Source organism: Arachis ipaensis, chromosome B10 (assembly GCF_059453495.1).
Source record: "Arachis ipaensis isolate K30076 ecotype BB chromosome B10, ASM5945349v1, whole genome shotgun sequence".
Classification (NCBI taxonomy): domain Eukaryota; kingdom Viridiplantae; phylum Streptophyta; class Magnoliopsida; order Fabales; family Fabaceae; genus Arachis; species Arachis ipaensis.
In genome coordinates this window covers 62,648,370-62,675,493 of record NC_142435.1, presented here as the reverse complement: position 1 = coordinate 62,675,493, position 27,124 = coordinate 62,648,370, and the positions used below count along the sequence as shown (strand labels likewise).

Genomic DNA, 27,124 nt, shown 5'->3' with positions numbered 1-27,124 from the left:
TTCAATTCTAGGTTCAATGTTCCTTTAATTTAATTTCACTTCTACTTTTAATTGTTCTAGCTTTCTAGTTTATTTAATTCCTTATTTGATTACTTTATGTTGCTATTTGGTTTATGAATTCTCATGTTTAATTAGAATTTCTATTTAATACAATTTGAGGTATTTCAGATTTATGATTGCTTTATTCAAATTATGTTATTGATGCTTTCAATTTAATTTAGATTTCACTCCTTTTGGCTTTGGTTGAGTAATTGGTGACACTTGAGTTATCAAACTCCTTTGTTGATTAATATTTGATGTTTGCTAGTTGATTTGGATCCCTCTAAAGCTAGTATTTCCTTAGGAGTTGACTAGGAGTTGAGGAATCAAGTTGATTAGTCCACTTGACTTTCCTTTATTTGGTAAGGGTTAACTAAGTGGGAGCAACGGATAATTCTCATCACAATTGATAAGGATAACTAGGATAGGATTTCCAGTTCTCATACCTTGCTAAGAGTTTTTCTAGTTATTAATTTACTTTCCTGCTATTTAATTTCCCTGTTCAACCTTTCAAAAAACCCCAAAAAGATACAATCTCATAACCAATAATAATTACACCTCCCTGCAGTTCCTTGAGAGACGACCCGAGGTTTAAATACTTCGGTTTTAAATTTTATTGGGGTTACTTTAGTGACAAACAAGTTTTTGTAAGAAAGGATTCTTTGTTGGTTTAGAAACTATACTAGTAACAAGACTTTATTTGTGAATTTCTTTACCGACAGAAAAACCCGTTCGTCAGGGGCTGTGGATTATAACCTGCTCTCTTAAAATCTTGACCCCTTGGAGTAAAGTCCCTCCCTCGGTTCTGTTGAAAAGGTCCCCTATGACATCCTTTCTCTGCAGCCGCCTTTTTCATACACTCTTTAACAACCCTGATCTTATTCATCAACTCTGAGAAAGTTCTGATCTCCACTGGTCCCACTGAACTTAAGATATCACTCTGGAGCCCTCCTTCATACTTAATGAACTTCCATTCCTCGAAGTCTCTCGAAGCTCCGTGACACATGCGGGAAAATCTGAATAGCTCCTCAAATTTTTCTGTATACTTAGACACGGACATAGCACCCTGCTTCAGTTGCAGTAACTCAAGTTCCTTAGCCGTCCTGGCAGAATTTGGAAAGTACTTTTTATAAAATTTCACCTGGAAAGCATCCCAGGTGATAGGGTCATCCTCCTGCTGTAGGAAACCTCGGGCTCTCTGCCACCAATGCGATGCTTCCCCAGTGAGCAAATAGGTAGTGAATTCAACACATTGCTCTTCAGGTACCAATTGCGCTTGCAGTGCATGCTCCATAGCCTGAAACCAGGTATCGGCTTCAATCGGATTGGTGGCTCCCTTAAACTTAGGTGGATTAACCTTTAAGAAGGTTTCTAGTGTTATCGGGCCCTGAACTCCACTTCCGCCATTGCCATTATTGTTTATCTGTTGCCCAAGAGCCTCCGTAGTGGCCTGCATAGCCGCAGCCATATTCTCCAAAGCCGCAATAAAGTTTACCTGGTTATTCGGGTTGGTCTCCAATCCCTGAGTACTACTACGACCTCTCTTACGGCCTCGACCTCATACACGAGGCGCCATCTGGTTCCTATACACACTAAACAATCGATATTAAGTTGATCAGTCTCAATATCAGATGTCTAGTGCTTCAAAGTCCCAACTGCATGCTCATGAACGTTTATGCCAGTTATATCAGTTAGATGTCCTAATAGTACATAAACACACATACAGAGAATGCACAGAGGCACAGTCAGTCTGCCCCTCAGGCTCTACAGGAACGAACTACTCTGATACCATAATGTAACACCCTAATATTCAAATCCTTATGCTCGAGTCATAAGTCAATGATAATAAGGTTATACGAATCTCAAGGTGGATTTTTAATAAATAGTTTGTAAGTAACATTGAAAGGAGTATTAAATGAGAAGCCTTAAATGGAGTAAAAATAAAATCGCAAATTCGTAGCACTCATGTATTGACAACTAAAAGATAAGCGTGAAGTCGAAGGCGATATACTGATAAAATAATTAAGGAGAATAAGAGAAGCACAATATATAGACATATAACATAAGTAAATAGCCACTAGTCGTGACCCACAAAGTTTAGGCCGGCTACGGTACAGTATAACAGTAGTTGACAACAGTGTCTCCTAATCTCTTCCAAAAGAAACATAAAAACCTCTATAGGCAAGTTCAAAAGAGTTCAATACATAATATAGGCATTTCAAAATAAAGGTGGAGAGATTCTAAACAAAATATAAAGTGGAGAATATAAAGATCTTCGCCATCTCTCAGATGAACCACAGCTCACTTCTGAGGACTTGGACCTGTATCTGAAAAACAAGAGTGGTGCATGAAATTACAATCACACTTTTTGTAAATCCGCACAACTAACCAGCAAGTGCACTGGGTCATCCATGTAATACCTTACATGAGTAAGGGTCGATCCCACGGAGATTGTTGGCTTGAAGCAAGCTATGGTTATCTTGTAACTCTTAGTCAGGATATCAATAATTCTCAGATTTAATTGTAAAAAGTAAAAGAACATAAAATAAATGCTTGTTATGCAGTAATGGAGAACAGGTTGAGGTTTTGGAGATGCTCTATCTTCTGAATCTCTACTTTCCTACTGCCTTCTTCTTCATACACGCAAAGCTCCTTCCATGGCAAGCTGTATGTTGGTGGATCACCGTTGTCAATGGCTACTGTCACTACGCCCAGCACTCATGAGTTTGAAGCTCGTCATAGTCATCCCTTCCCAGATCCTACTCGGAATATCACAGACAAGGTTTAGACTTTCCAAATCTCAGGAATGGCCGCCAATTGATTCTAGCTTATACCACGAAGACTCTGATCTGAATCAGGAGGCTAAGAGATAAGCACTTAATCTAAGGTAGAACAGAGGTGGTTGTCAGGCACGCGTTCATAGGTTGAGAATGGTGATGAGTGTCATGGATCATCACATTCATCAAGTTGAAGTACGAGTGAATATCTTAGAATAGAGACAAGCGTGATAGAATGGAAAACAGTAGTAATTGCATTAATTCATCAAAACACAGCAGAGCTCCTCACCCCCAACCATGAGGTTTAGAGACTCATGCCATAGAAGATACAATATGAAATGTGTAGAGTGTCATGAGGTACAAGATGAATCACTAAAAGTAGTTTTTATAATAAACTAGTGACCTAGGGTTACAGAAAATGAGTAAGCTAGAACAGTTAGTGTAAAAATCCACTTCCTGGGCCCACTTGGTGTGTGCTTGGGCTGAGCATTGAAGCTTTCACGTGTAGAGACCTTTCTTGGAGTTAAACGTCAGCGTTTGTGCCAGTTTGGGCGTTTAACTCCAGCTTTCATGCCAGTTCTGGCGTTTTGACGCCAGAATTTCTATGCTGACTTGGAACGCCGGTTTGGGCCATCAAATCTCGGGAAAAGTATGGACTATTATATATTGCTGGAAAGCCCAGGATGTCTACTTTCCAACGCAATTGAGAGTGCGCCAATTGAACTTCTGTGGCTCCAGAAAATCCACTTCGAGTGCAGGGAGGTCAGAATCCAACAGCATCTACAGTCCTTTTTCAGCCTCTGTATTAGATTTTTGCTCAGATCCCTCAATTTTAGCCAAAAAATACCTGAAATCACGGAAAAATACACAAACTCATAGTAAAGTCCAAAATATGATTTTTATTTAAAAACTAATAAAAATATAATAAAAACTAACTAAAACATACTAAAAAACTACCTAAAAACAATGCCAAAAAGCGTATAAATTATCCGCTCATCACAACACCAAACTTAAATTGTTGCTTGTCCCCAAGAAACTAAAAACAAAGTAGGATAAAAAGAATAGAATATACAATGAATTCCAAAAATATCTATGAAGATCAGTCTTAATTAGATGAGCGGGGCTATTAGCTTTTCGCTTCTGAACAGTTTTGGCATCTCACTTTATCCTTTGAAGTTTAGAATGATTGGCATCTATAGAAACTTAGAATTCAAATAGTGTTATTGATTCTCCTAGTTCATTATGTTGTTTCTTGAACACAGCTACTTTATGAGTCTTGGCCGTGACTCTAAGCATTTTGTTTTCCAGTATTACCACCGGATACATAAATGCCACAGACACATAACTGGGTGAACCTTTTCAGATTGTGACTTAGCTTTGCTAGAGTCCCCAATTAGAGGTTTCCAGAGCTCTTAAGCACACTCTTTTTGCTTTGGACCACGACTTTAACCACTCAGTCTCAAGTTTTCACTTGACACCTTCACGCCACAAGCACATGGTTAGGGACAGCTTGGTTTAGCTGCTTAGGCCAGGATTTTATTCCTGTAGGCCCTCCTATCTACTGATGCTCAAAGCCTTGGATCCTTTTTATTTTACCCTTGCCTTTTGGTTTAAAGGGCTATTGGGTTTTTCTGCTTGCTTTTTCTTTTTCTCTCTTTTTCTCTTTTTTTTTCGCATATATTTTTTTTATTCACTGCTTTTTCTTGCTTCAAGAATCATTTTTATTATTTTTCAGATCATCAATAACATTTCTCCTTTTTCATTATTATTTCTAGAGCCAACATTTTTAACATTCATAAACAACAATATCAAAAATATGCACTGTTCAAACATTTATTCAGAAAAACAAAAAGTATTGCCACCAAATCAAAATAATTAATCTGTTTTAAAATTCAAAATTCATGTACTTCTTTTTCTTCTTGCAATTAAAAATATTTTTCATTTAAGAAAGGTGATGGATTCATAGGACATTCATAACTTTAAGACATAAACCTTAAATTTTATTAATCATGGAATGAAAATAAGACTCAAAAATAAATATAAGATCAAACCAATAATAATAGAAGACAGAAAATTAATAACAGAAAAATAAATGACTCTTAAAATAGATTCCTAATAATAAAGGTTATCACAGAGTTAGGACTCAACAACCTTGATTTTGAGCAGTGGATGTTCCTTCAATCTGGGTGGTGTTCGGTCCTTCAAGGGAGAGCTTCTGGCGCTTCAGCTCCTGTAGCTCACGCCCCCTGTTTCTCCTGTTCCTTAAGCAACTTGTAGAGCATGCAGTTTTGATTCTACTATTCTTCCTTAAGTTGATCCACATCTTCTTGCAGCTTGGTAACAGATGCTTCTAGGCGAGTCCAGTAGTCAATTTCAGGGATTTCTAGGAGGAACTCCTGCGCCCTCCTCTTGATGGAGTTGTCTTGCACTTGTTGTCCTTCCATTGACTTTTTGGTGATTGGATGTTCGATTGGGATGAATTCATCTACTTCCATCCTCACCCCAGCATCTTTACATAGCAGAGAAATTAAGATTGGGTATACCAATTTGGCTTTAGTGAAGTTTTTGTTTGCAATTGTGTAGATCTCACAAGAAATCAAATGATGAATCTCCACTTCTTTTTCCAGCATAATACAATGAATCATCACCGCTCTTTTGACAGTGACCTCAGAGCGGTTGCTTGTGGGCAGTATGGAACGCCCAATGAAGTCCAACTAGCCTCTTACGACTGGTTTGAGATCTCCTCTCTTGAGTTGGATTGGGACACCTTTTGAATTGGTTATCCACTTAGTTCCAGGGAGGCATATGTCCTCTAGAACTTGGTCCAACCCCTTATCTTCTCTCACCATTCTCCTATTAAAGGATTCTGGATCATCTTGTAGTTGAGGCAGTTTGAAGACCCTCTTATTTTATCCAGATGGAAGTAAATAATCCTTCCTCTGACCATGGTTCTGTTGGTATGAAAGGCGGTTCCAGTTATTCTCTGCTTATCTGTCAGCCACAGATTTGAATAAAATTCCTGAACCATGTTTCTTCCAACCCTTGTTTCAGGATTAGCTAGAATTTCCCATCCTCTATTTCGAATTTGCTCTTGGATCTTCGAATATTCGTGTTCTTTCAGATCGAATTTAACTTCCGGGATCACTGATCTTAGACCCATTATCTTATGGTAATGGTCTGTAGGTTCTTTGGTGAAGAACCTCTCTTAATTCCAAAGACTCTTTGGAGTATTCTCTTTCTTGCCTCTTGAATTGGTTTGTTTTCCCTTAGGAGCCATGATCTTGATGAGTCTTAGCTCAGTGATCATGGAAAAACACACCAAACTTAGAGGTTTGCTTGCCCTCAAGCAAAAGAAGGGAAAGAGGAGAGAGAGGAGGAGAGGCAAATTCGAATGGTAGAGAGGAGGGGATGGCCGAATGTGTATTTATAAGTGGAGAGGAGGGATTTCAAAAATTTTGAGAAAGATATGACATAAATATATGATTGGTGGAAGAAAATAGAACCATGATATGAAAAGATGAGATTTTAAATGGAAAAGATATAAAGAGGTGAAATCTGAAAATTTGTTTATGCAGAAAATTATGAGTCAAAACATGAAAATTTGAAAAATTTTGAAGTGGAAAACAAAATCCTCTCCCCCTGTCTTTTTGGCGTTAAACACCCAGAATGGGATCCATTCTGGCGTTTAACGCCCATAAGTTGGCCATTTTGGGCGTTAAACGCCAGAAATCCTTTGTTACTGGGCATTTTTCTGAACGCTCAGGATGCTGCAATTCTGGCGTTTAATGCCCAAAATGGTACCTTTACTGGCGTTAAACGCCCAGAATGGTATCCATTTTGGCGTTTAACGCCCAAAATGCTCCTTACTGGCGTTTAATGCCCAAAACGCCCAGAATGAATCCTTCTGTAACTCTATAAATTCCTTCAATTTTAATGATTAATCTTTGAAAAAAAATTATATCAAACTTCTACAAGTATTAATTAAAACAAATAACTTGCTAATGGTTGGGTTTCCTCCCAGCAAACACTTCTTTATTGTCTTTAGCTAGACCTTGACTGAGCTTTATTTAAGCCTCAGTTTTGAGCATTCTTGCTCAAAATTGCTTTCAAGATAATGTTTGATTCTCTGTCCATTAACAATGAACTTTTTGTCAGAGTCAATATCCTGAAGCTCAATATATCCATATGGTGACACACTTGTAATCACATATGGTTCCCTCCACCGGGATTTCAATTTCCCGGGGAATAGTCTGAGCCTAGAGTTAAATAGAAGAACCTTCTGTCCGGGTTTAAAGACTCTAGATGACAGTATCATATCATGCCACTTTTTTGCTTTCTCCTTATAAATTTTCGCATTTTCAAAAGCATTGAGTCTGAATTCCTCTAGCTCATTCAGCTGGAGCAATCTTTTCTCTCCAGCTAACTTAGCATCCAAGTTTAGGAACCTGGTTGCCCAGTAGGCTTTATGTTCCAGTTCCACGGGCAGATGACAGGCCTTGCCATACACAAGCTGGTATGGAGAGGTTCCTATAGGAGTCTTGAATGCTGTTCTGTATGCCCACAGAGCATCATCCAAGCCTTTTGCCCAATCCTTTCTACGGGCAATTACAGTCCGTTCCAGGATTCTTTTTAGTTCTCTATTAGAGACTTCAGCCTGCCCATTTGTCTGTGGGTGATATGGAGTTGCTACTTTGTGGCTAATTCCATGTCAGACCATAGCAGAGTATAGCTGTTTATTGCAGAAATGAGTGCCTCTGTCACTGATTAGTACTCTGGGGATGCCAAATCTGCTGAAGATATATTTCTAGAGGAATTTCAGTACGGTCTTAGTATCATTAGTGGGTGTGGCAATTGCTTCTACCCATTTAGATACATAGTCTACTGCCACTAGAATATAAGTATTTGAATATGATAGTGGGAAGGGACCCATGAATTAAATACCCCATACATCAAACAACTCAATCTCTAAGATCCCTTGTTGAGGCATGGCATAACCATGAGGCAAGTTTCCAGCTCTTTGGCAACTGTCACAGTTACGCACAAACTCTCGGGCATCTCTATAGAGAGTAGGCCAGTAGAAGCCACATTGGAGGACCTTAGTAGCTGTTCGCTCACCTCCAAAATGTCTGCCATACTGTGATCCATGGCAGTGCCATAGGATCTTCTGTGCCTCTTCTCTGGGTACGCATCTGCGGATCATTCCGTCTACACATCTCTTAATGAGATATGGTTCATCCCATAAGTAGTACTTTGCATCAGAAATTAGTTTTTTCATTTGCGCTCTGCTGTACTCCTTGGGTATGAACCTCACAGCTTTATAATTCGCAATGTCTGCAAACCATGGTGCTTCCTGAATGGCAAAGAGTTGCTCATCCGGAAAGGTTTCAGAGATCTCAGTAGGAGGGAGGGACGCCCCTGCTACTGGTTCTATACGGGACAGGTGATCAGCTACCTGGTTCTCTGTCCCTTTTCTGTCTCTTATTTCTATAGCAAACTCTTGTAGAAGTAACACCCATCTTATGAGCCTGGGTTTTGAATCCTGCTTTGTGAGTAGGTATTTAAGAGCAGTATGGTCAGTATACACAATCACTTTTGAACCTACTAAATAGGATCTAAACTTGTCAATGGCATAAACCACTGCAAGTAACTCTTTTTCTGTGGTTGTGTAATTCTTCTATGCATCATTTAAAATACGGCTAGCATAGTAAATGACGTGTAGAAGCTTGTTATGCCTCTGTCCCAATACTGCACCAATGGCATGGTCACTGGCATCACACATTAGTTCGAATAGTAATGTCCAGTCTGGTGCAGAGATGACTGGTGCTATGACCAGCTTAGCTTTCAGGGTCTCAAATGCCTGCAGACACTCTGTGTCAAACACAAATGGTGTGTCAGCACCTAGCAGATTGCTCAGAGGTTTTGCAATTTTCGAAAAATCCTTTATAAACCTCCTGTAGAATCCTGCATGTTCCAGAAAGCTTCTGATTGCCTTTACATTGGCAGGTGGTGGTAATTTTTCAATTACCTCTACCTTAGCTTGATCCACCTCTATTCCTTTGTTTGAAATTTTATGCCCAAGGACAATTCCTTCAGTCACCATAAAGTGACATTTTTCCCAGTTTAAAACTAGGTTGGTCTCTTAGCATCTTTTTAGAACAAGTGCTAAATGGTCAAGACAGGAGCTGAATAAGTCTCCAAATACTGAAAAGGCATCCATGAAGACTTCCAGAAATTTCTCTACCATATCAAAAAAGATAGAGAGCATGCACCTTTGAAAGGTTGCAGGTGCATTGCATAGACCAGAGGGCATCCTTCTGTAGGCAAATACTCCAGAAGGACATGTGAATGTTGTTTTCTCTTGGTCCTGAGGATCTACTGCAATTTGGTTGTAACCTGAATAGCCATCCAAAAAGCAATAATAATCATGACCTTCTAGTCTTTCTAGCATCTGGTCTATAAATGGTAAAGGAAAATGATCCTTTCTAGTGGCTGTATTGAGCCTTCTGTAGTCAATACACATATGCCACCCTGTAACTGTTCTTGTGGGAACCAGTTCATTCTTTTCATTGTGAACCACTGTCATGCCTCCCTTTTTGGGTACAACTTGGACAGGGCTTACCCAGGGGCTATCAGAAATAGGATAAATAATCCCAGCCTCTAGTAACTTAGTGACCTCTTTTTGCACCACCTCCTTCATGGCTGGATTTAGCCGCCTCTGTGGTTGAACCACTGGCTTAGCATCATCCTCCAATAGGATCTTGTGCATGTATCTTGCTGGGCTAATGCCTTTAAGATCACTTTTGGACCACCCAAGAGCTGTCTTGTGTGTCCTTAGCACTTGAATTAGTGCTTTCTCTTCCTGTGGATTTAAAGAAGAGCTTATGATCACTGGAAAAGTGTCACCTTCTCCCAAAAATACATATTTCAGGGATGGTGGTAGTGGTTTGAGCTCGGGTTTATGAGGCTTATTTTCTTCCTGAGGAATTTTCAGAGGTTCTTTTATTTCCTCTGATTCCTCCAGATCAGGCTGAACATCTTTAAAGATGTCCTCTAGCTCTGATTTGAGACTTTCAGTCATATTGATCTCTTCCACCAAAGAGTCAATAATATCAGTGCTCATGCAGTTATTTGATGTGTCTGGATGCTGCATAGCTTTGACAGCATTTAACTTGAACTCATCCTCATTGACTCTTAGGGTCACTTCCCGTTTTTGTACATCAATAAGAGTTCGTCCAGTTGCTAGGAAAGGTCTTCCTAGAATGAGAGTTGCACTCTTGTGCTCTTCCATTTCCAGCACTACAAAGTCAGTGGGAAAGGCAAATGGCCCAACCTTGATGATCATGTCCTCAATTATGCCTGATGGATATTTAATGGAGCCATCAGCAAGTTGAAGACATATCCGGGTTGGTTTGACTTCTTCAGTCAAGCCAAGCTTTCTGATAGTGGATGCAGGTATTAGGTTGATACTTGCTCCAAGGTCACATAGAGCTGTTTTGGTGCAAGCACCCTCTAATGTGCATGGTATCATAAAGCTTCCTGGATCTTGAAGCTTCTCTGGTAAGCTTTTCAGAATGACTGCACTGCATTCTTCAGTGAGAAACACTTTTTCAGTTTCTCTCCAATCCTTCTTATGACTTAAGATCTCTTTTATGAACTTAGCATAAGAGGATATTTGCTCAAGTGCCTCTGCAAATAGGATCTTTATCTCAAGAGTCCTGAGATAGTCTGCAAAGCGGGCAAATTGTTTATCCTGTTCCGCTTGGCGAAGTTTCTGAGGATAAGGCATCTTGGCTTTATATTCTTCAACCTTAGTTGCTGCAGGTTTATTCCCTACAGAGGTGGTTGGAGAAGCCTTCTTAGAGGGGTTACTATCAGCACTTGCAGGTGTCTGATCCCTCATTGGCGTTTGAACACCAGGATTGGGTGCTGGATGGGCGTTTAATGCCAGCTTCCCACCCTTTTCTAGTGTTTGAACGATAGAACTGGGCAAGGAATGGGCGTTCAATGCCAACTTTTCTCCCTTTTCTGGCGTTTGAACGCCAGAAGCGGGCATCCACTGGGCGTTTGACGCTAATCTTTCACCCTTTTTTGGCGTTTGAACGCCAGAATTATTCCTCTCTGGGCTCTTGCTGTCCTCAGAGGGATTTTGGGCAGTGTTTTGGTCATCCTCTGTCAGTTGTTCCTTTCTTGGCTTTCTACTACTTTGAGTTGATTTATTCAATGTCTTCCCGTTCCTTAGTTGAATGGCTTGGCATTCTTCTGTTATCTGTTTAGATAGCTGCTGTCTTGTCTGATTTATTTGTGCTTCTATATTCTTGTTAGCATTTTTAGTGTCTTGGAGCATCTCTTTAAATTCTGCTATTTGTTTTGTCATAAGGAGTAATTGCTGATTAAGTTCAACAATCTGTTCTTGAGGATTAGGATCAGTAGTTACTGTCCTAGCCTCTTCTTTTACAGAGGACTCACTGCTTGAGTACAGATGCTGATTTCTAGCAACCATATCTATGAGTTCTTGAGCTTTTTCAATCGTCTTTCTCATGTGTATAGATCTACCAGCTGAGTGATCTAGAGACATTTGAGCTCTTTCTATAAGCCCATAGTAGAAGATGTCTAATTGTACCCACTCTGAAAACATTTCAGAGGGATATTTCCTTAGCATCCCTCTGTACCTCTCCCAGGCATTATAAAGGGATTCATGATCCTCTTGTTTAAAGCCTTGGATGTCCAACCTTAGCTGTGTCATCCTTTTTGGAGGGTAAAATTGATTCAGGAATTTGTTTGTTAACAGTCTCCATGTTTTTATGCTTGCTATGGGTTGGTTATTTAACCACCTCTTAGCTTGATCTTTTATAGCAAATGGAAACAGTAATAATATGTAGACATCCTGATCCACTTCTTTATCACGTACTATGTCAGCAATTTGTAAGAACTGTGCCAGAAACTCAGTAGTTCTTCCTGTGGAAGATCGGAATACTGGCAATGTTGCTGCACCATGATAATGAGCTGAGGATTTAGCTCAAAACTGCTTGCTTTAATGGGAGGTATACAGATGCTACTCCCATATGCAACTGTAATGGGGTTAGCATATGATCCTAGAGTCCTTCTAGACTGTTCATTTCCACTTATGTCCATGATGGAGAAAAGAGAATTGATATGAATTACAATTAAATTATATTTTTAATTTTTAATTTTATTTAATTAAAAGTAACCGAAAATAAAACAAAATAAATGGAAGATAAAATAAAACTTTCGAAAATTAGAAGAAAATAAAATAAAAGCAAATTGAAAACTAAATTAATTAATTAATTAAAAAGATTTTGAAAAGAAATGCTTAGTTGATTTCGAAATATGAAAGAGAAAATTAGTTAGGTGAATTTTTTGAAAAAGAATTTGAAATTAGTAATCAAAAAGATATGATTGAAAATTATTTAAAAAAAAAGATATGATTGAGAGGATATGATTGCAATAAAAAAAAGATATGATTGAAAAGATATGATTGAAGAAATTAAAAAGATTTGATTTTTGAAAAAGATTTGAAAAGATCAATTTTTGAAATTAGAATTTTGACTTGACTAAAAAAAATTATATGATTTTGAAAATCTTTGACTAATTTAATGCAAAATTTCGAAATTTATGAGTAAAATAAGGAAAAGATATTTTTTGATTTTTTAATTTTAATGAGGAAAGAGAAAAACAACAAAATGACACTAAACTTAGAAATTTTAGATCAAAACAAAGAGAACAAACAAGAAAACTTTGAATGTCAAGATGAACACCAAGAACAAATTTTTGAAAAATTTTTAAGTAAATAAAAGCACAAGGGGCACCAAACTTAAAATTTTTTAAAGATCAAGAAAGAACTAAGAACATGCAAATTCGAAAAATTTGAAAGAAAATAAAAGCATGCAATTGACACCAAACTTAAAATATGAAACTAAACTCAAATAAAAGACTCAAATTTAGTGACTCTAAACCAACAAAAATAAATTATTCCTAATCTAAGCAACAAAATAAACCGTCAGTTGTCCAAACTCGAACAATCTCCGGCAACGGCGCCAAAAACTTAGTGCACGAAATTACAATCACACTTTTTGTAAATCCACACAACTAACCAGCAAGTGCACTGGGTCGTCCAAGTAATACCTTACGTGAGTAAGGGTCGATCCCACGGAGATTGTCAGCTTGAAGCAAGCTATGGTTATCTTGTAACTCTTAGTCAGGATATCAATAATTCTCAGATTTAATCGTAAAAAGTAAAAGAACATGAAATAAATACTTGTTATGCAGTAATGGAGAACAGGTTGAGGTTTTGGAGATGCTCTGTCTTCTGAATCTCTGCTTTGCTACTGCCTTCTTCTTCACACACGCAAGGCTCCTTCCATGGCAAGCTGTATGTTGGTAGATCACCGTTGTCAATGGCTACCATCTGTCCTCTCAGTGAAAATGGTCTAAATGCACTGTCACCGCACGGCTAATCATCTGTCGGTTCTCACTCATGCTGGAATAGGATCCATTGATCCTTTTGCGTCTGTCACTATGCCCAGCATTCATGAGTTTGAAGCTCGTCATAGTCATCCCTTCCCAGATCCTACTCGGAATACCACAGACAAGGTTTAGACTTTCCGGATCTCAGGAATAGCCGCCAATTGATTTTAGCTTATACCACGAAGACTCTGATCTGAATCAGGAGGCTAAGAGATAAGCACTCATTCTAAGGTAGAACGGAGGTGGTTGTCAGGCACGCGTTCATAGGTTGAGAATGGTGATGAGTGTCACGAATCATCACATTCATCAAGTTGAAGTACGAGTGAATATCTTAGAATAGAGACAAGCATGATAGAATGGAAAATAGTAGTAATTGCATTAATTCATCAAAACACAGCAGAGCTCCTCACCCCCAACCATGGGGTTTAGAGACTATGCCGTAGAAGATACAATATGAAACGTGTAGAGTGTCATGGGGTACAAGATGAATCACTAAAAGTAGTTTTTATAATAAACTAGTGACCTAGGGTTACAGAAAATGAGTAAGCTAGAACAGTTAGTGTAAAAATCCACTTCCTGGGCCCACTTGGTGTGTGCTTGGGCTGAGCATTGAAGCTTTCACGTGTAGAGACTTTTCTTGGAGTTAAACGCCAGCTTTTGTGCCAGTTTGGGCGTTTAACTCCAGCTTTCATGCCAGTTCTGGCGTTTCGACGCCAGAATTTCTATGCTGACTTGGAACGCCAGTTTGGGCCATCAAATCTCGGGAAAAGTATGGACTATTATATATTGCTGGAAATCCCAGGATGTCTACTTTCCAACGCAATTGAGAGCATGCCAATTGGGCTTCTGTAGCTCAAGAAAATCTACTTCGAGTGCAAGGAGATTAGAATCCAACAGCATCTACAGTCCTTTTTCAGCCTCTGAATTAGATTTTTGCTCAGGTCCCTCAATTTCAGCTAGAAAATATCTGAAATCACAGAAAAACACACAAATTCATAGTAAAGTCCAGAAATGTGATTTTTATTTAAAAACTAGTAAAAATATAATAAAAACTAACTAAAACATACTAAAAACTACCTAAAAACAATGCCAAAAAGCGTATAAATTATCCGCTCATCAAAGAGATATATACGGAATGAGAACCCCTGACCCATGGGTTCCCAGTACGGTAATAGTACCAAATAAATACAATACATTGTAATAAAACCTCGCTAAGCATCCTAAACTTCCTTTCACCAAATATTCATCCTATGTTCTCACTAATCCATAGATAGGCAACTGTCATAAGGAAATGCTTCCTCTTTCTCATGCTTCTCAACTCTCTAACTCTCCAACAAACCAGAATCAGAGTCATAAAAAAAACTGTCCCCAGCTATTCTGTCTCAGCCATTTGATATCAATAATTCATATCCTCACCTGGAGCAAGTGAAATCACTCCACTGCGTCTACCCAGGGAGCTCAAATTACCTCATTTTCTACCTGGAGCAGTGAAATCATTTCACTGCGTCTACCCAGGGAACTCAAATTTCCTCATTCAAAAAATCATCATTTTAAATTAATCACATCATTACTCCATCTCAACAAGAACAACCCTCAGCGTCAACCGACACTAGTATGAGGGACCTCTCAGTTGTACAAACACAAGCAATACAGACAAGTAATACACAATTAAGGTACAAGTAAAGTAAGTACCATTTAATCATGTAACATAGCGTATATATACAATTTAGCAATCCAAAACAAATAGGCAAACCCAAACAAGTCAAACATATGCAAATGATGATTGCCTGCCCTATGGCTGACGATATCATCTGTCGGTTATCAAGCTAAGCCAACATGTCCGGTAGCTAACCCGGGCACAGTCTCTCTGTTGCGCCTTATTACCATTAGAGGGTATCTTGCCCTGTCACCATTAGAGGGTATCTATGCCCTGTCACCATTAGAGGGTATCTGTGCCCTGTCACCATTAGAGGGTATCTGTGCCCTGTCACCATTAGAGGGTATCTGTGCCCTGTCATCATTATAGGGTATCTGTGCCCTATCACCATTAGAGGGTATCTGTGCCTTATCACCATTAGAGGGTATCGGTTCCCTGTCACCCTTACAACCAGAGAGAAAGCACAAGCATACTCACATTCAACATTTTCCATTATTATTCATTTACCACATTCATTCGTAATCACCCTTCATTATTACCAATTCTCAAACAATGACCCAGAGCAAGCGGGACGAACCACGACCATTGCTACTACCCAAGTATCACAAATACATATTCATTCATAATCACTCTTCATTATTACCAATTTTCAAACAATGACCTGGAGCAAGCAGGACGAACCACGACCCTTGCTACTACTCAGGTATCACAAATACATATTCATTCAAAACTCTATAATTAAACTCATTTATCATAATTCTCCTTTTTCATCTCATGCCCAGAGCAAGTGGACAACGCCACTGCCTACTACCCGGGGTCACACATGACATTCATTATCAAACCATCATTTCCACACTTCCTCAATCATAATTCATTACTCCAAGACTTTCTTGATCAACAAGTTATCACATTTCCTAGCCTCTTCTCATTACTAGGCATACTATACAAATTTAGGACTTAAAGGATGAAAATGGAAGCTTAGAAGTCTGAAATTCGACTTTAAAAACTCAAAAATCAATTTTTGCTGAAAACGGGGTCACACGTGCGCGTCGCCCACGCGCACGTGTCGCCCACGTGCACGCGTGATAAGCAGAAAAAAGCGGGGCACGCGTAGGCGTCATCCATGCCCACACGTGGGAAGTAGAGAGGAAGGGTGACGCATGCGCGTCAGCCACGCGTGCGCGTCAGCCACGCGTGCGCGTCAGCCACGCGTGCGCGTCAGCCACGCGTGCGCGTGGACGCATTTTGTGCTCCTCGCACAAAACTGGCACGCTACCATCACAACTCTCGGGAATTTATAACACGCACCTGCATCAATATAGCGACGCGTACGCGTCGGCCAAGCGCACGCGTGAGAGAGTAAAAATCATGAGTGACACGTGCGCATCAGCCATGCGTGCGCGTCGGAGTACGTTTTCTTAAAAATTTTACTAAGTCTGAAAAAGCTGCAGAATTTCATTTTTAACCTCAAATTTCTGCCACACATAACTTCTTCTACAAAATCTCATTTTTAACAATTTTGAAACCGTTTGAAAGATCGTTGAATAAACTTTCATAAGAATCCAGTTTTGATGAATTCCTAACTTCGAGGATTGAGTTATGGACCGCTGAAGTTGGTCAAAAATTAGTTTTTACCCAGAAACAGAAATTACCAATTTTTCCAATGTTCACAAGCCAATTTCATTTTCTCCCATCCAAATGACCACAACCCAACCACAAAATTACATTCAACAAACACCAAAACTACCTCATCTATATAATTCAATTCAACTTCGTCACCTTCCACTCCCAAATTCCTAATTTCTTATTCTTCCACACTCCTCCCATTTATTCACACACTCAACATTCAATATCCATTCGATCTCATATGAAATCATACAATACACACATCACTTACCTTCCTAACCTCTTTCCTGCCCCCAGCCCAAGATTCACGGCCTCCGGCCCAATTTTACAATTTAAATGCATATTCCACAAATCAATATTCAGTTTCTAATTCATCAAATTCTCAACACAACAAACATACAAATTCACACAATTCTCAACCCAATCATTAATTTACATTACCTATCAACTATACATATTAGTACTAACCATTTACACAATCCAAACTTAATCCTAAGGGCATCTAGCCTAGGAATTCTCATCACACCACACAGTACTTTAATGAAACTTAAACCGTACCTCTTGGAGCAAAACCAATTGAGCCTCTTCTTTGGGAGTCTCGACCAACCTTAGCTCCAAGCCTCACTAAAGCTCCACCAGCAAAACTAGGGGTGTGCAAAAAAACTGGTTTCACTAAACTGAATTGAAACTGAACTGAAACTGTTTTAAAGAAACCAGTTTTTTTAAATAAAAAACTGAACTGAAACCATAGTTTTTATGAAAACTAGTTTATTAAAAACCAGTTTTTATGGTTCAGTTTAGTTTTAAACCAAATTAAAACTGGTTTTATTTAAACTCTAAAATTAGTTTTTACATACTCTTTCTCTCTCTCCTTTCACTTTCTCTCTCCCCTTCCTCTCTCTCTCCACTTTCTCCCCCCTCTTTCCCTTCTCTCTCCACTTTCTCCGCCCTCTTTCCCTTCTCTCTCCTCTTTCTCCCCCCTCTCTCCCTTCTCTCTCTCTTTCCCCCTCCTCTCTATCTCTCTCCTCTTTGTCTCCCTCCTCTCTCTCCTCTCTCTCTCCATCCTCTCTCTCTCCTCTCTCCTCTCTTTCTCTCTCTCTCTCTCTCTCTCTCTTTCTTCTTTTTTCCTCTCCTCTTCTCTCCTCTCCCTCCTCTCTATCTCTCTCCTCTTTGTCTCCCTCTTCTCTCTCCTCTCTCTCTCTCTTTCCTCTTTTTTCCTCTCCTCTCTCTGTCCTCTCCCTTCTCTCTCTCTCTCTCTCTCTCTCTCTCTCTCTCCCTCTCCCTTCCCGTCTCTCTTCCTCTCTCTCTCCTCTTTTTCCCCCCTCTCTCCCTTCTCTCTCTCTTTCCCCCCTCTCTCTCTCCTCTTTGTCTCCCTCTTCTCTCTCTCCATTCTCTCTCTCTCTATCTATCTCTTTCTCTCCGCCTCTCTTCCTATCTCTCTCTCTCCCTTCTCTCTCTCCTTTCCATCTCTCTCTCTCCTCCTCTTTCTCCCTCTCCTCTCTCTCCCTCTCTCTTCCCCTTACTTTCTCTCTCTCCTCTCCCTCCCCTCTCTCCCCCTCCCATCTCTCTTCGTCTCTCTCTCTCTCTCTCTCTCTCTCCTCTCCCACTCTTTCCCAATTCCTTCCTCTCTCTCTCTCGTCCCTTCTCTCTTCTTCTCTCTCTCTCTCTCCCTCCTTTTCCTCGCTCTCCCCTTTTTTCTCTCTCTCTCCTTTCCCTCCTCTCTCTCTCCCCCTCTTTCTTCCTCTCTCTCTCTCATTCTCCTCTTTCTTACCCTCCTCTCTCTCTCTTTTTCCTCTCGCTCTCTCTCCATGTCTTTCCTTTTTCTCCCCTCTCCCTTGCTCTCCCTCCATTCCCCCTTCTCTCTCTCTTTCTCTCTCTCTCTCTCTCTCTCTCTCTCTCTCTCTCTCTCTCCCATTTTGTTTTTCTCTCTCTCTTCCTCTTTTCTCTCTCTCCCTCTTTTCCCTCTCCCAATTTCTTTCTCTCTCTCCTCTCCCTCCTTTCTCTCTCTCCCTCCCTTCTCTCTTCCTCTTTCTCTCTCTCTCTCTCTCTCTCTCTCCTTTTTTTCCTTTTCTCTCTTTCTCTCTCCTATTTCTCTCTCCCTCTTCCCTTATTTCTCTCTCCTCTTCTCTCTCTTTCTTCGCCCTCATCTCTCTCTTTCTCCTCTTTCTTTCCTTCCCTTCCTTTCTCTCTTTTTTCTCTTTCTCTCCCAAACTTCTCTCACTCTATATCCCTCTCTCTCTCTTTCTCTCTTCTCTCTCTTTCTCTCTTCTCTCTCTCTTTCTCTATTCTCTCTCTCTCTTTCTCCCTTCTCTCTTCCTCTTTCTCTCTCTCTCTCTCTTTCTTTCTCTCTCTCTCTCTTCTCCCCCTCTTCTCTTTCTCTCTCAACCTTCTCTCTCTCTTATTTTGGAGAAAAGAGGGGGAGAGAGAGAAGAGGGATATAGAGTGAGAGAAGGTTGAGAGAGAAAGAGAAAAGAGAGAAAGGAAAGGAAGGAAAGAAAGAGAAGAAAGAGAGAGAGGAGGGCGAAGAAAGAGAGAAAAGAGGAGAGAGAAATAAGGGAAGGGGAGAGAGAAATAGGAGAGAGAAAGAGAGAAAAGGAAAAAAAGGAGAGAGAGAGAGAAAGGAGGGAGAGTAGAGAGAGAAAGAAAATGGGAGAGGAAAAAGAGGGAGAGAGAGAAACAAAATGGGAGAGAGAGAAAAGAGGAAGAGAGAGAGAAACAAAATGGGAGAGAGAGAGAGAAGGGGGAAGGGAGGGAGAGCAAGGGAGAGGGGAGAAAAAGAAAAGACATGGAGAGAGAGCGAGAGAAAAAAGAGAGAGAGAGAGAGAGGAGGGTAAGAAAGAGGAGAAGGAGAGAGAGAGAGGAAGAAAGAGGGGGAGAGAGAGAGGAGGGAAAGGAGAGGGAGAGAAAAACGGGGAGAGTGAGGAAAAGGAGGGAGAGAGAGAGAGAGAAATAGAAGAAGAAGAAGAAGAAGAAGAAGAAGAAGAAGAAGAAGAAGAAGAAGAAGAAAAAGAGAGAAGGGACGAGAGAGAGAGAGGAAGGAATTGGGAAAGAGTGGGAGAGGAGAAAAAGGAGAGAGAGAGAGAGAGAGAGAGAGAAAGACGAAGAGAGATGGGAGGGGGAGAGAGGGGAAGGAGAGGAGAGAGAGAGAAAGAAAGGGGAATAGAGAGGGAGAGAGAGGAGAGGGAGAAAGAGGAGGAGAGAGAGGAGGAGAGACGGGAAGGGAGAGGGAGAGAGAGAGAGGGAAAGGAGAAAGAGAAGGGAGAGAGAGAGATAGGAAGAGAGACGGAGAGAGAGAGAGAGATAGAGAGAGAGACGGAGAGAGAGAGAGAGAGAGAATGGAGGGAGACAAAGAGGAGAGAGAGGGGGGAAAGAGAGAGAGAAGGGAGAGAGGGGGAAAAAGATGAGAGAGAGAGGAAGAGAGACAGGAAGGGAGAGGGAGAGAGAGAGGCAAAGGAGAGAGAGAGAGAGAGAGAGAGAGAGAGAGAGACGAAGAGAGATGGGAGGGAGAGAGAGAGGAGGGAGAGGAGAGAGAGGAGAGGAAAAAAGAGGAAAGAGAGAGAGAGAGAGGAGAGAGGAAAGAGAGAGGATGGAGAGAGAGAGAGAGAGAGAGAGGAGAGAGAAGAGGGAGACAAAGAGGAGAGAGATAGAGAGGAGGGAGAGAAGAGAGAGGAGAGGAAAAAAGAGGAAAGAGAGAGAGAGAAAGAGAGAGAGAGGAGAGAGAGAGAGAATGGAGAGAGAGAGAGAGAGGAGAGAGAGGAGGGAGACAAAGAGGAGAGAGATAGAGATGAGGGGGAAAGAGAGAGAGAAGGGAGAGAGGGGGGAGAAAGAGGAGAGAGAAGGGAAAGAGGGGGAGAAAGTGGAGAGAGAGAGGAAGGGGAGAGAGAAAGTGAAAGGAGAGAGAGAAAGAGTATGTAAAAGCTAATTTTAGAGTTTAAATAAAACCAGTTTTAATTTGGTTTAAAACTAAACTGAACCATAAAAACTGATTTTTAATAAACTGGTTTTCATAAAAACTATGGTTTCAGTTCAGTTTTTTATTTAAAAAAACTGGTTTATTTAAAACAGTTTCAGTTCAGTTTCAATTCAGTTCAGTGAAACCAGTTTTTTTGCACACCCCTACTTATCGGAGCTCCTTGACACCATATATGGTGGAAGCTCTTGTATGCACTCAAGATTGGGTAATAGATGACCCATTTGGACTAATTGAAAATTTTAAAGAGATTGAAAAAGCTGAACAAGGTAATATATATTTTTTTCTTATTGCTTGTTTGTTACTAATTGTTAGTTTTCTATAATTAATGAGATATTTTTTTTATGTAGGGAGAAATTCTTCAACAAATGTTGGCACGCTTGTTTCTCTTGAAGATGATTAGAATATTGTAATGGGCCAATATTGTGTTAGTCTGTTAGATTTGAATTAGTTTATTTTAACTTCATTTAGGTTAGTATCATATTATATCATATTTTGAATATTGTCATTGAACAAAAAGTAAGACCATGCTTTAGTTTATTAGTATGTGAATATTTTATGATTCTTTCAACTTTTGATTTAGAGAGAGAGGGGAGAGAGAAAGTAGAAGGAAGAGAGAGAGAGAAAGAGAAAGGGAGGAGAGAGAAAGGGGAGAGAGAGAGGGAGAGAGAGAGGGGGATAGAGAGAGGAAGGGGGAGAGAGAGAGAGAAAGGAAGGGGGGAGAGAGAGAGAGGAGAAGGGAGAGAGAGTGGGAAAAGGGGGAGAGAGGGAGAGAGAGAGAGAGAGAGAGAGGGGTAGGAGAGAGAGAGGAGAGAGAGAGAGGAGAAGGGAGAGAGAATGGGAAAATGGGGAGAGAGAGAAGGGAGAGAGAGTGGGTGGAGAGAGAGAGAGAGGGGAAGGGGGAGAGAGAGAGAGAGAGAGGAGGGTAGGAGAGAGAGAGGGGAAGGGAGAGAAAAGGGGAGAGAGAGGAAGGAGAGAGAGAGAGAGAGGAAGGGAAGAGAGGGAGAGAGAAGGGAGAGAGAGTGGGAAAGGGGGAGAGAGAGGGGAAGGGGAGAGAAAGAGGAGGGAGAGAGAGAAGGGGGTAGGAGAGAGAGAGGAGAGAGAGAGAGAGGGGAAGGGAGAGAAAAGGGGAGAGAGAGAGAGAGAGGAAGGAGAGAGAGAGAGAGAGAAAGAGAGAGGAAAGGAAGAGAGGGAGAGAGAGGATGTGAAAACTAGTTTTAGGCATAAACCAGTTTAAACTGGTTTTTTTAATTAAAACCAGTTTTATTTTTATGAACTGGTTTAAACTGGTGCACTGTATTATAAACTGGTTTAAAACCAGTTTCTTATATGACAAAGTAGTTTGGTTCAGTTTCTAAACCATTTAAAATGGTTTAGTGCAGTTTCAGTTCAGTTTATGGAAAAACTGAACCATGCACACCCCTAAGCAAAACCAACCTCCCAATTGTGCACCAAAATCAACCAATACTCTAACATAACAAATTTCACACTTACAATCAACCTAAGGTTCATGAAAATGATAAATCACGGTGGTTTGAGGGTTTCTTACCTTAACCCAATGAAGTTTGTGATAAATATCACCCATGGCTCATACTAGAGCACACCTAAACAACCAAAATCATAAAATTACTCAACACCCATAACCAAACTCGAATTTCAGGGGGAAAATAAAAGCTGGGCAGAGGAGAGTGGAATAGTCACCACAAAATGTAGGTAAAATTGTAGAGGATGAGAAGAGTGACGCGTGGCCGTAAACGGCTCATCAATCGGAGTTCTGGAGAGAAAGTTATGGTGATTTGAAGTTTGGAAAGCTAGGTTTTCTTTCTCTCTTCTCTCTATCTGCCCCACACCCTTTCTTTAGGGTTAATGAGCTAAAATGCTCATAACTAATATTTATATATGTTGGGTCTTGGGCCCACTTGGGCTCGGTTCATTTGTTTTAGTCCGTTGGCCCAACTTTGGGCCAAAACCTTTAAGATTAGAGTTTTAAATCGTATTTTAAATATTTCTACCTTCCCTAATTATAAATCCTAACTTCTTAACCTTATTTACTTATAATCAATTTTCTCAGCTGCAGTATCAGGCAGATCTCAGTCGATACTTCCGGTCAAAATTCAGTGCACATTTTTACGCAGAAAACTATGCTTTCTGCCTCAGAAAAATCCACTGAGTCCAAATATCATATTTAAATTATCAAATTTTGATGGCTAAATTTTCTAACCATATTTGCTCCTATTTAATTTATTATTTAATTAATTACGGTTTGATCAGGTTTTACATCCTTCCCACCTAACAGAAATTTTTGTCCTCAAAAATTCGCTATCAAATCTTCATATAAGCTCTCTCATATTCAACCGACCTCTTACCATTCTTCAACATCAATTCTAACACCCTATTCCCGATTCTAGCTTAAGCTATATTTATTCGTTATACTCTTAGCTTCTTATATGTTTCTCTCAATAACTAACTAAATGTTATGTTCATCTCACCCTTCATAAAATTTTATAAGCTAAAACTACCGATTGGTATCATAACTTAAGATTTCTAAACTCTTCAAGTTCTTTCAGTATTCCAGCAGAACCTCCCCTATAAATTTGGGTTTATCGCCCTTCATGATTTCCCTTAAATTAACCTCAATACAGCCTCAATGTTTCAATTTACTGTCTTCCAACTCCATCATCAAAAGTCCAGTAATTTATCCATCAAATTTAGGCACGAATCCAATTCCACCTCTAGTTATTTATACAACCACTTTAGAATCAATCTAACCCCATAGCCACAATTAAACTTAACTACTTGCGAATCACTATTGGCTTTAGCTCACTAAGCCTGTCAGGTATCCAAACCTAAAGTATTTCGAATCATTCTCCACAGCTCCTATTTGCAACTATTTTATTTTAATGCTTCCAAAAACTTCCGCTGTGTGACTCTGATTTCTCGTATAGTACTAATCCTATCACTTATTTCCTCAAGTACTAAACCACAACTTAGCATGAAATACATTCACTAGATTTCTATCTATGATAGCCAAAATCAAATACCAACTTAAGCGTAATTTTAGCACGTTGTTACCAATCATTCACTTACCTCTTCCCAAGCCGTCGGATCTAGTAGTATCCTCCGTCATCATAGTGAACACACGACCTTATTGTTGGCCCTCGGCAGTATTTCGGTTGGCCTTCTCAGGATAGTTCCAAGACATGTGTCTAGCTCTATCACAACTATAGTAAAGTCCCAATCTAGCTCGACATGGAGTTCCTGGATGGTAGCTTCCACACCGCCTACAAGTCATTTCATTCTAAAGTTACTTTCCATTCTAAAATTGGATCTTTGGGGCTGTGGATTATAACCTGCTCTCTTAAAATCTTGACCCCTTGGAGTAAAGTCCCTCCCTCGGTTCTATTGAAAAAGTCCCCTATGAAATCCTTTCTCTGCAGCCACCTTTTTCACACACTCTTTAGCAACCCTGATCTTATTCACCAACTCTGAGAAAGTTCTGATCTCCATTGGTCCCACTGAACTTAAGATATCGCTCCGGAGCCATACTTTATATTTAATGCACTTCCATTCCTCGAAGTCTCCCGAAGCTCCTTGACACATGCGGAAAAACCTGAATCACTCCTCAGATTTGTCTGTATACTCAGACATGAACATAGCACCCTGCTTTCAGCTGCAGTAACTCAAGTTCCTTAGCCGTTCTCGCAGAATTCGGAAAGTTCTTTTACAAAATTCCACCTGGAAGGCATCCCAGGTGATAGGGTCATCCCCCTGCTACAGGAGACGTCGGGCTCCCTGCCACTAATGCGATACTTCCCCAGTGAGTAGATAGGTATCGAATTTAACACATTGCTCTTTAGGTACCAACTGCGCTTGCAGTGCTCGCTCCATAGCCTGAAACCAGGTATCGGCTTCAGTCGGATTGGTGGTTCCTTTGAACTTAGGTGGATTAACCTTTAAGAAGGTTTCCAGTGTTATCGGGCCCTGAGCTCTACTTATGCCATTGCCATTATTGTTTATCTGTTGCCCAAGAACCTCTGCAGTGGCCTGCATAGCAGCAACACATGTTCTTCAATGCTGCAATAAAGTTTACCTGGTTATTTGGGTTGGTCTTCAATCCCTGAGTACTAGTACGACCTCTTTCAAGGCCTCGACCTCGTACACGAGGTGCCATCTGGTTCCTATACACACCAAACAATCGATATTAAGTTGATCAGTCTCAATATCAAAAGTCTAGTGCTTCAAAGTCCCAAACGCATGCTCATGAACGTTTATGCCAGTTATATCAGTTAGATATCCTAATAGCAAATAAACACACATACAGAGAATGCACAGAGGTATAGTTAGTCCACCCCTCAGGCTCTACAGGAACGAACTGCTCTGATACCATAATGTAACAACCTAATATTCAAATCCTTATGCTTGAGTCATAAGTCAATGATAATAAGGTGATACGAATCTCAAGGTGGATTTTTAATAAATAGTTTGTACATAAAATTGAAAGGAGTATTAAATGAGAAGCCTGAAATGGAGTAAAAATAAAATTGCAAATTTGTAGCACTCACGTATTGACAACTACAAGATAAGCGTGAAGTCGAAGGCAATATACTGATAAAGGCATTAAGGAGAATAAGAGAAGCACAATATATAGACATATAACATAACTAAATAGCCACTAGTCGCGACCCGCGAAGTTTAGGCCGGCTAGTGTACAGTATAACAGTAATTGACAATAGTGTCTCCTAATCTCTTCCAAAAGAAACATAAAAACCTCTAAAGGCAAGTTCAAAAGAGTTCAATACATAATATAGAAATTTCAAAATAAACATGGAGAGACTCTAAGCAAAATATAAAGTCGATAATATAAGGATCTTCGCCATCTCTCAAATGAACCATAGCTCACTTATGAGCACCTGGACCTGTATCTAAAAAACAAGAGATATATACGTAATGAGAACCCCTGACCTATGGGTTCCCAGCATGGTAAAAGTGCCAAATAAATACAATACATTGTAATAAAAACTCAATAAGCATCCTAAACTTCCTTTCACCAAATATTCGTCCTATGTTCTCGCTAATCCATAGATAGGCAACTGTCATAAGGATTAGTGTCATAAACAAATTGTCCCCAGCTATTCTGTCTCAGCTATTTTATATCAATAATTCATATCCTCACTTGGAGCAAGTGAAATCACTCCACTGCATCTACCCAGGGAGCTCAAATTACCTCATTTTCTACCTGGAGCAGTGAAATCACTTCACTGCGTCTACCCAGGGAACTCAAATTACCTCATTCAAAAAACATCATTTTAAAATAATCACATCATTACTCTATCTCAACAAGAACAACCCTCAGCGTCAACCGACACCAGAATGAGGGACCTCTCAGTTGTACAAACACAAGCAATATAGACAAGTAATACACAATTAAGGTACAAGTAAAGCAAGTAGCATTTAATAACGGAACATAGCATATATGTACAATTTAGCAATCCAAAACAAATAGGCAAACCCAAACAAGTCAAACATATACAAATGACGATTGCCTGCCCTATGGCTGACGATATCATCTGTCGGTTATCAAGCCAAACCGACATATCCGGTAGCTAACCCGGGCACAGTCTCTCTGTTGCGCCTTATTACCATTAGAGAAAATACGTGCCCTGTCACCATTAGAGGGTATCTTGCCCTATCACCATTATATGGTATCTGTGCCCCGTCACCATTAGAGGGTATCTGCCTTGTGATCATTATAGGGTATCTGTGCCCTGTCACCATTAGAGGGTATTTGTGCCCTGTCACCATTAGAGGGTATTCGTGCCCTGTCACCCTTACAACCAGAGAGAAAGCGGAAAAAAGTGGGTGCCGTGTAGGCATCATCCATGCCCACACGTGGGAAGTAGAGAGGTAGGGTGACGCGTGCGCGTCAGTCACGCGTACGCGTGGATGCGTTTTGTTCTCCTCGCACAAAACCGGCACGCTACCATCACAACTCTCTGGAATTTATAATACGCACCTTCATCAATATAGCGACACATATGCGTTGGCCGAGCGCTTGCGTGAGAGAGTAAAAATCGTGAGTGATACGTGCACGTCGGCCATGCGTGTGCGTCGAAATACGTTTTCTTAAAAATTTTACTAAGTCTGAAAAAGCTACAGAATTTCATTTTTAACCTCAAACTTCTACCACACATAACTTCTTCTAGAAAACCCCTTTTTAACCATTTCTGAACCATTTGAAAGATTATTGAATAAACTTTCATAAAAATTCAGTTTTGATGAATTCCTAACTCCGAGGACCGAGTTACGGATTGCTAAAGTTTGTCAAAAATTAGTTTTTACCCAAAAACAGAAATTACTAATTTTTCCAATGTGCACAAGCCAATTTCATTTCCATCCATCCAAATGACCACAACCCAACCACATATTTACACTCAACAAAAACCAAAACTACCTTATCTACACAATTCAATTCAACTTCGTCACCTTCCACTCCCAAATTCCTAATTTCTTATTCTTCCACACTCCTCCCATTTATTCACACACTCAACATTCAATATCCATTCAATCTCA

General features: G+C 40.1%; 1 protein-coding gene across 1 annotated transcript; it reads right to left on the bottom strand.

Moving 5' to 3' along the window:
• Positions 1-751: 751 nt before the first annotated feature.
• Positions 752-23,681, bottom strand: LOC107620705 (uncharacterized). The gene is made up of 3 exons (XM_016322832.1): positions 23,642-23,681; positions 1,535-1,622; positions 752-1,436 (listed from the first exon to the last, which is right to left on the bottom strand). Exons 1-3 carry the CDS (start codon positions 23,679-23,681, stop codon positions 752-754), a joined length of 813 nt encoding a protein of 270 aa, XP_016178318.1.
• Between the last annotated feature and the right edge of the window lie 3,443 nt (positions 23,682-27,124).

Excerpts from the sequence above, each read along its gene's own strand:
- LOC107620705 (XM_016322832.1), bottom strand. The coding sequence starts at position 23,681 with ATGACGGAGGATACTACTAGATCCGACGGCTTGGGAAGAG. Across the intron at positions 1,623-23,641 it reads ATCCGACGGCTTGGGAAGAG|GAACCAGATGGCGCCTCGTG; the intron begins GTAAGTGAATGA and ends TAGTGTGTATAG. Across the intron at positions 1,437-1,534 it reads AGACCAACCCGAATAACCAG|TGGAGTTCAGGGCCCGATAA; the intron begins GTAAACTTTATT and ends CAATGGCGGAAG.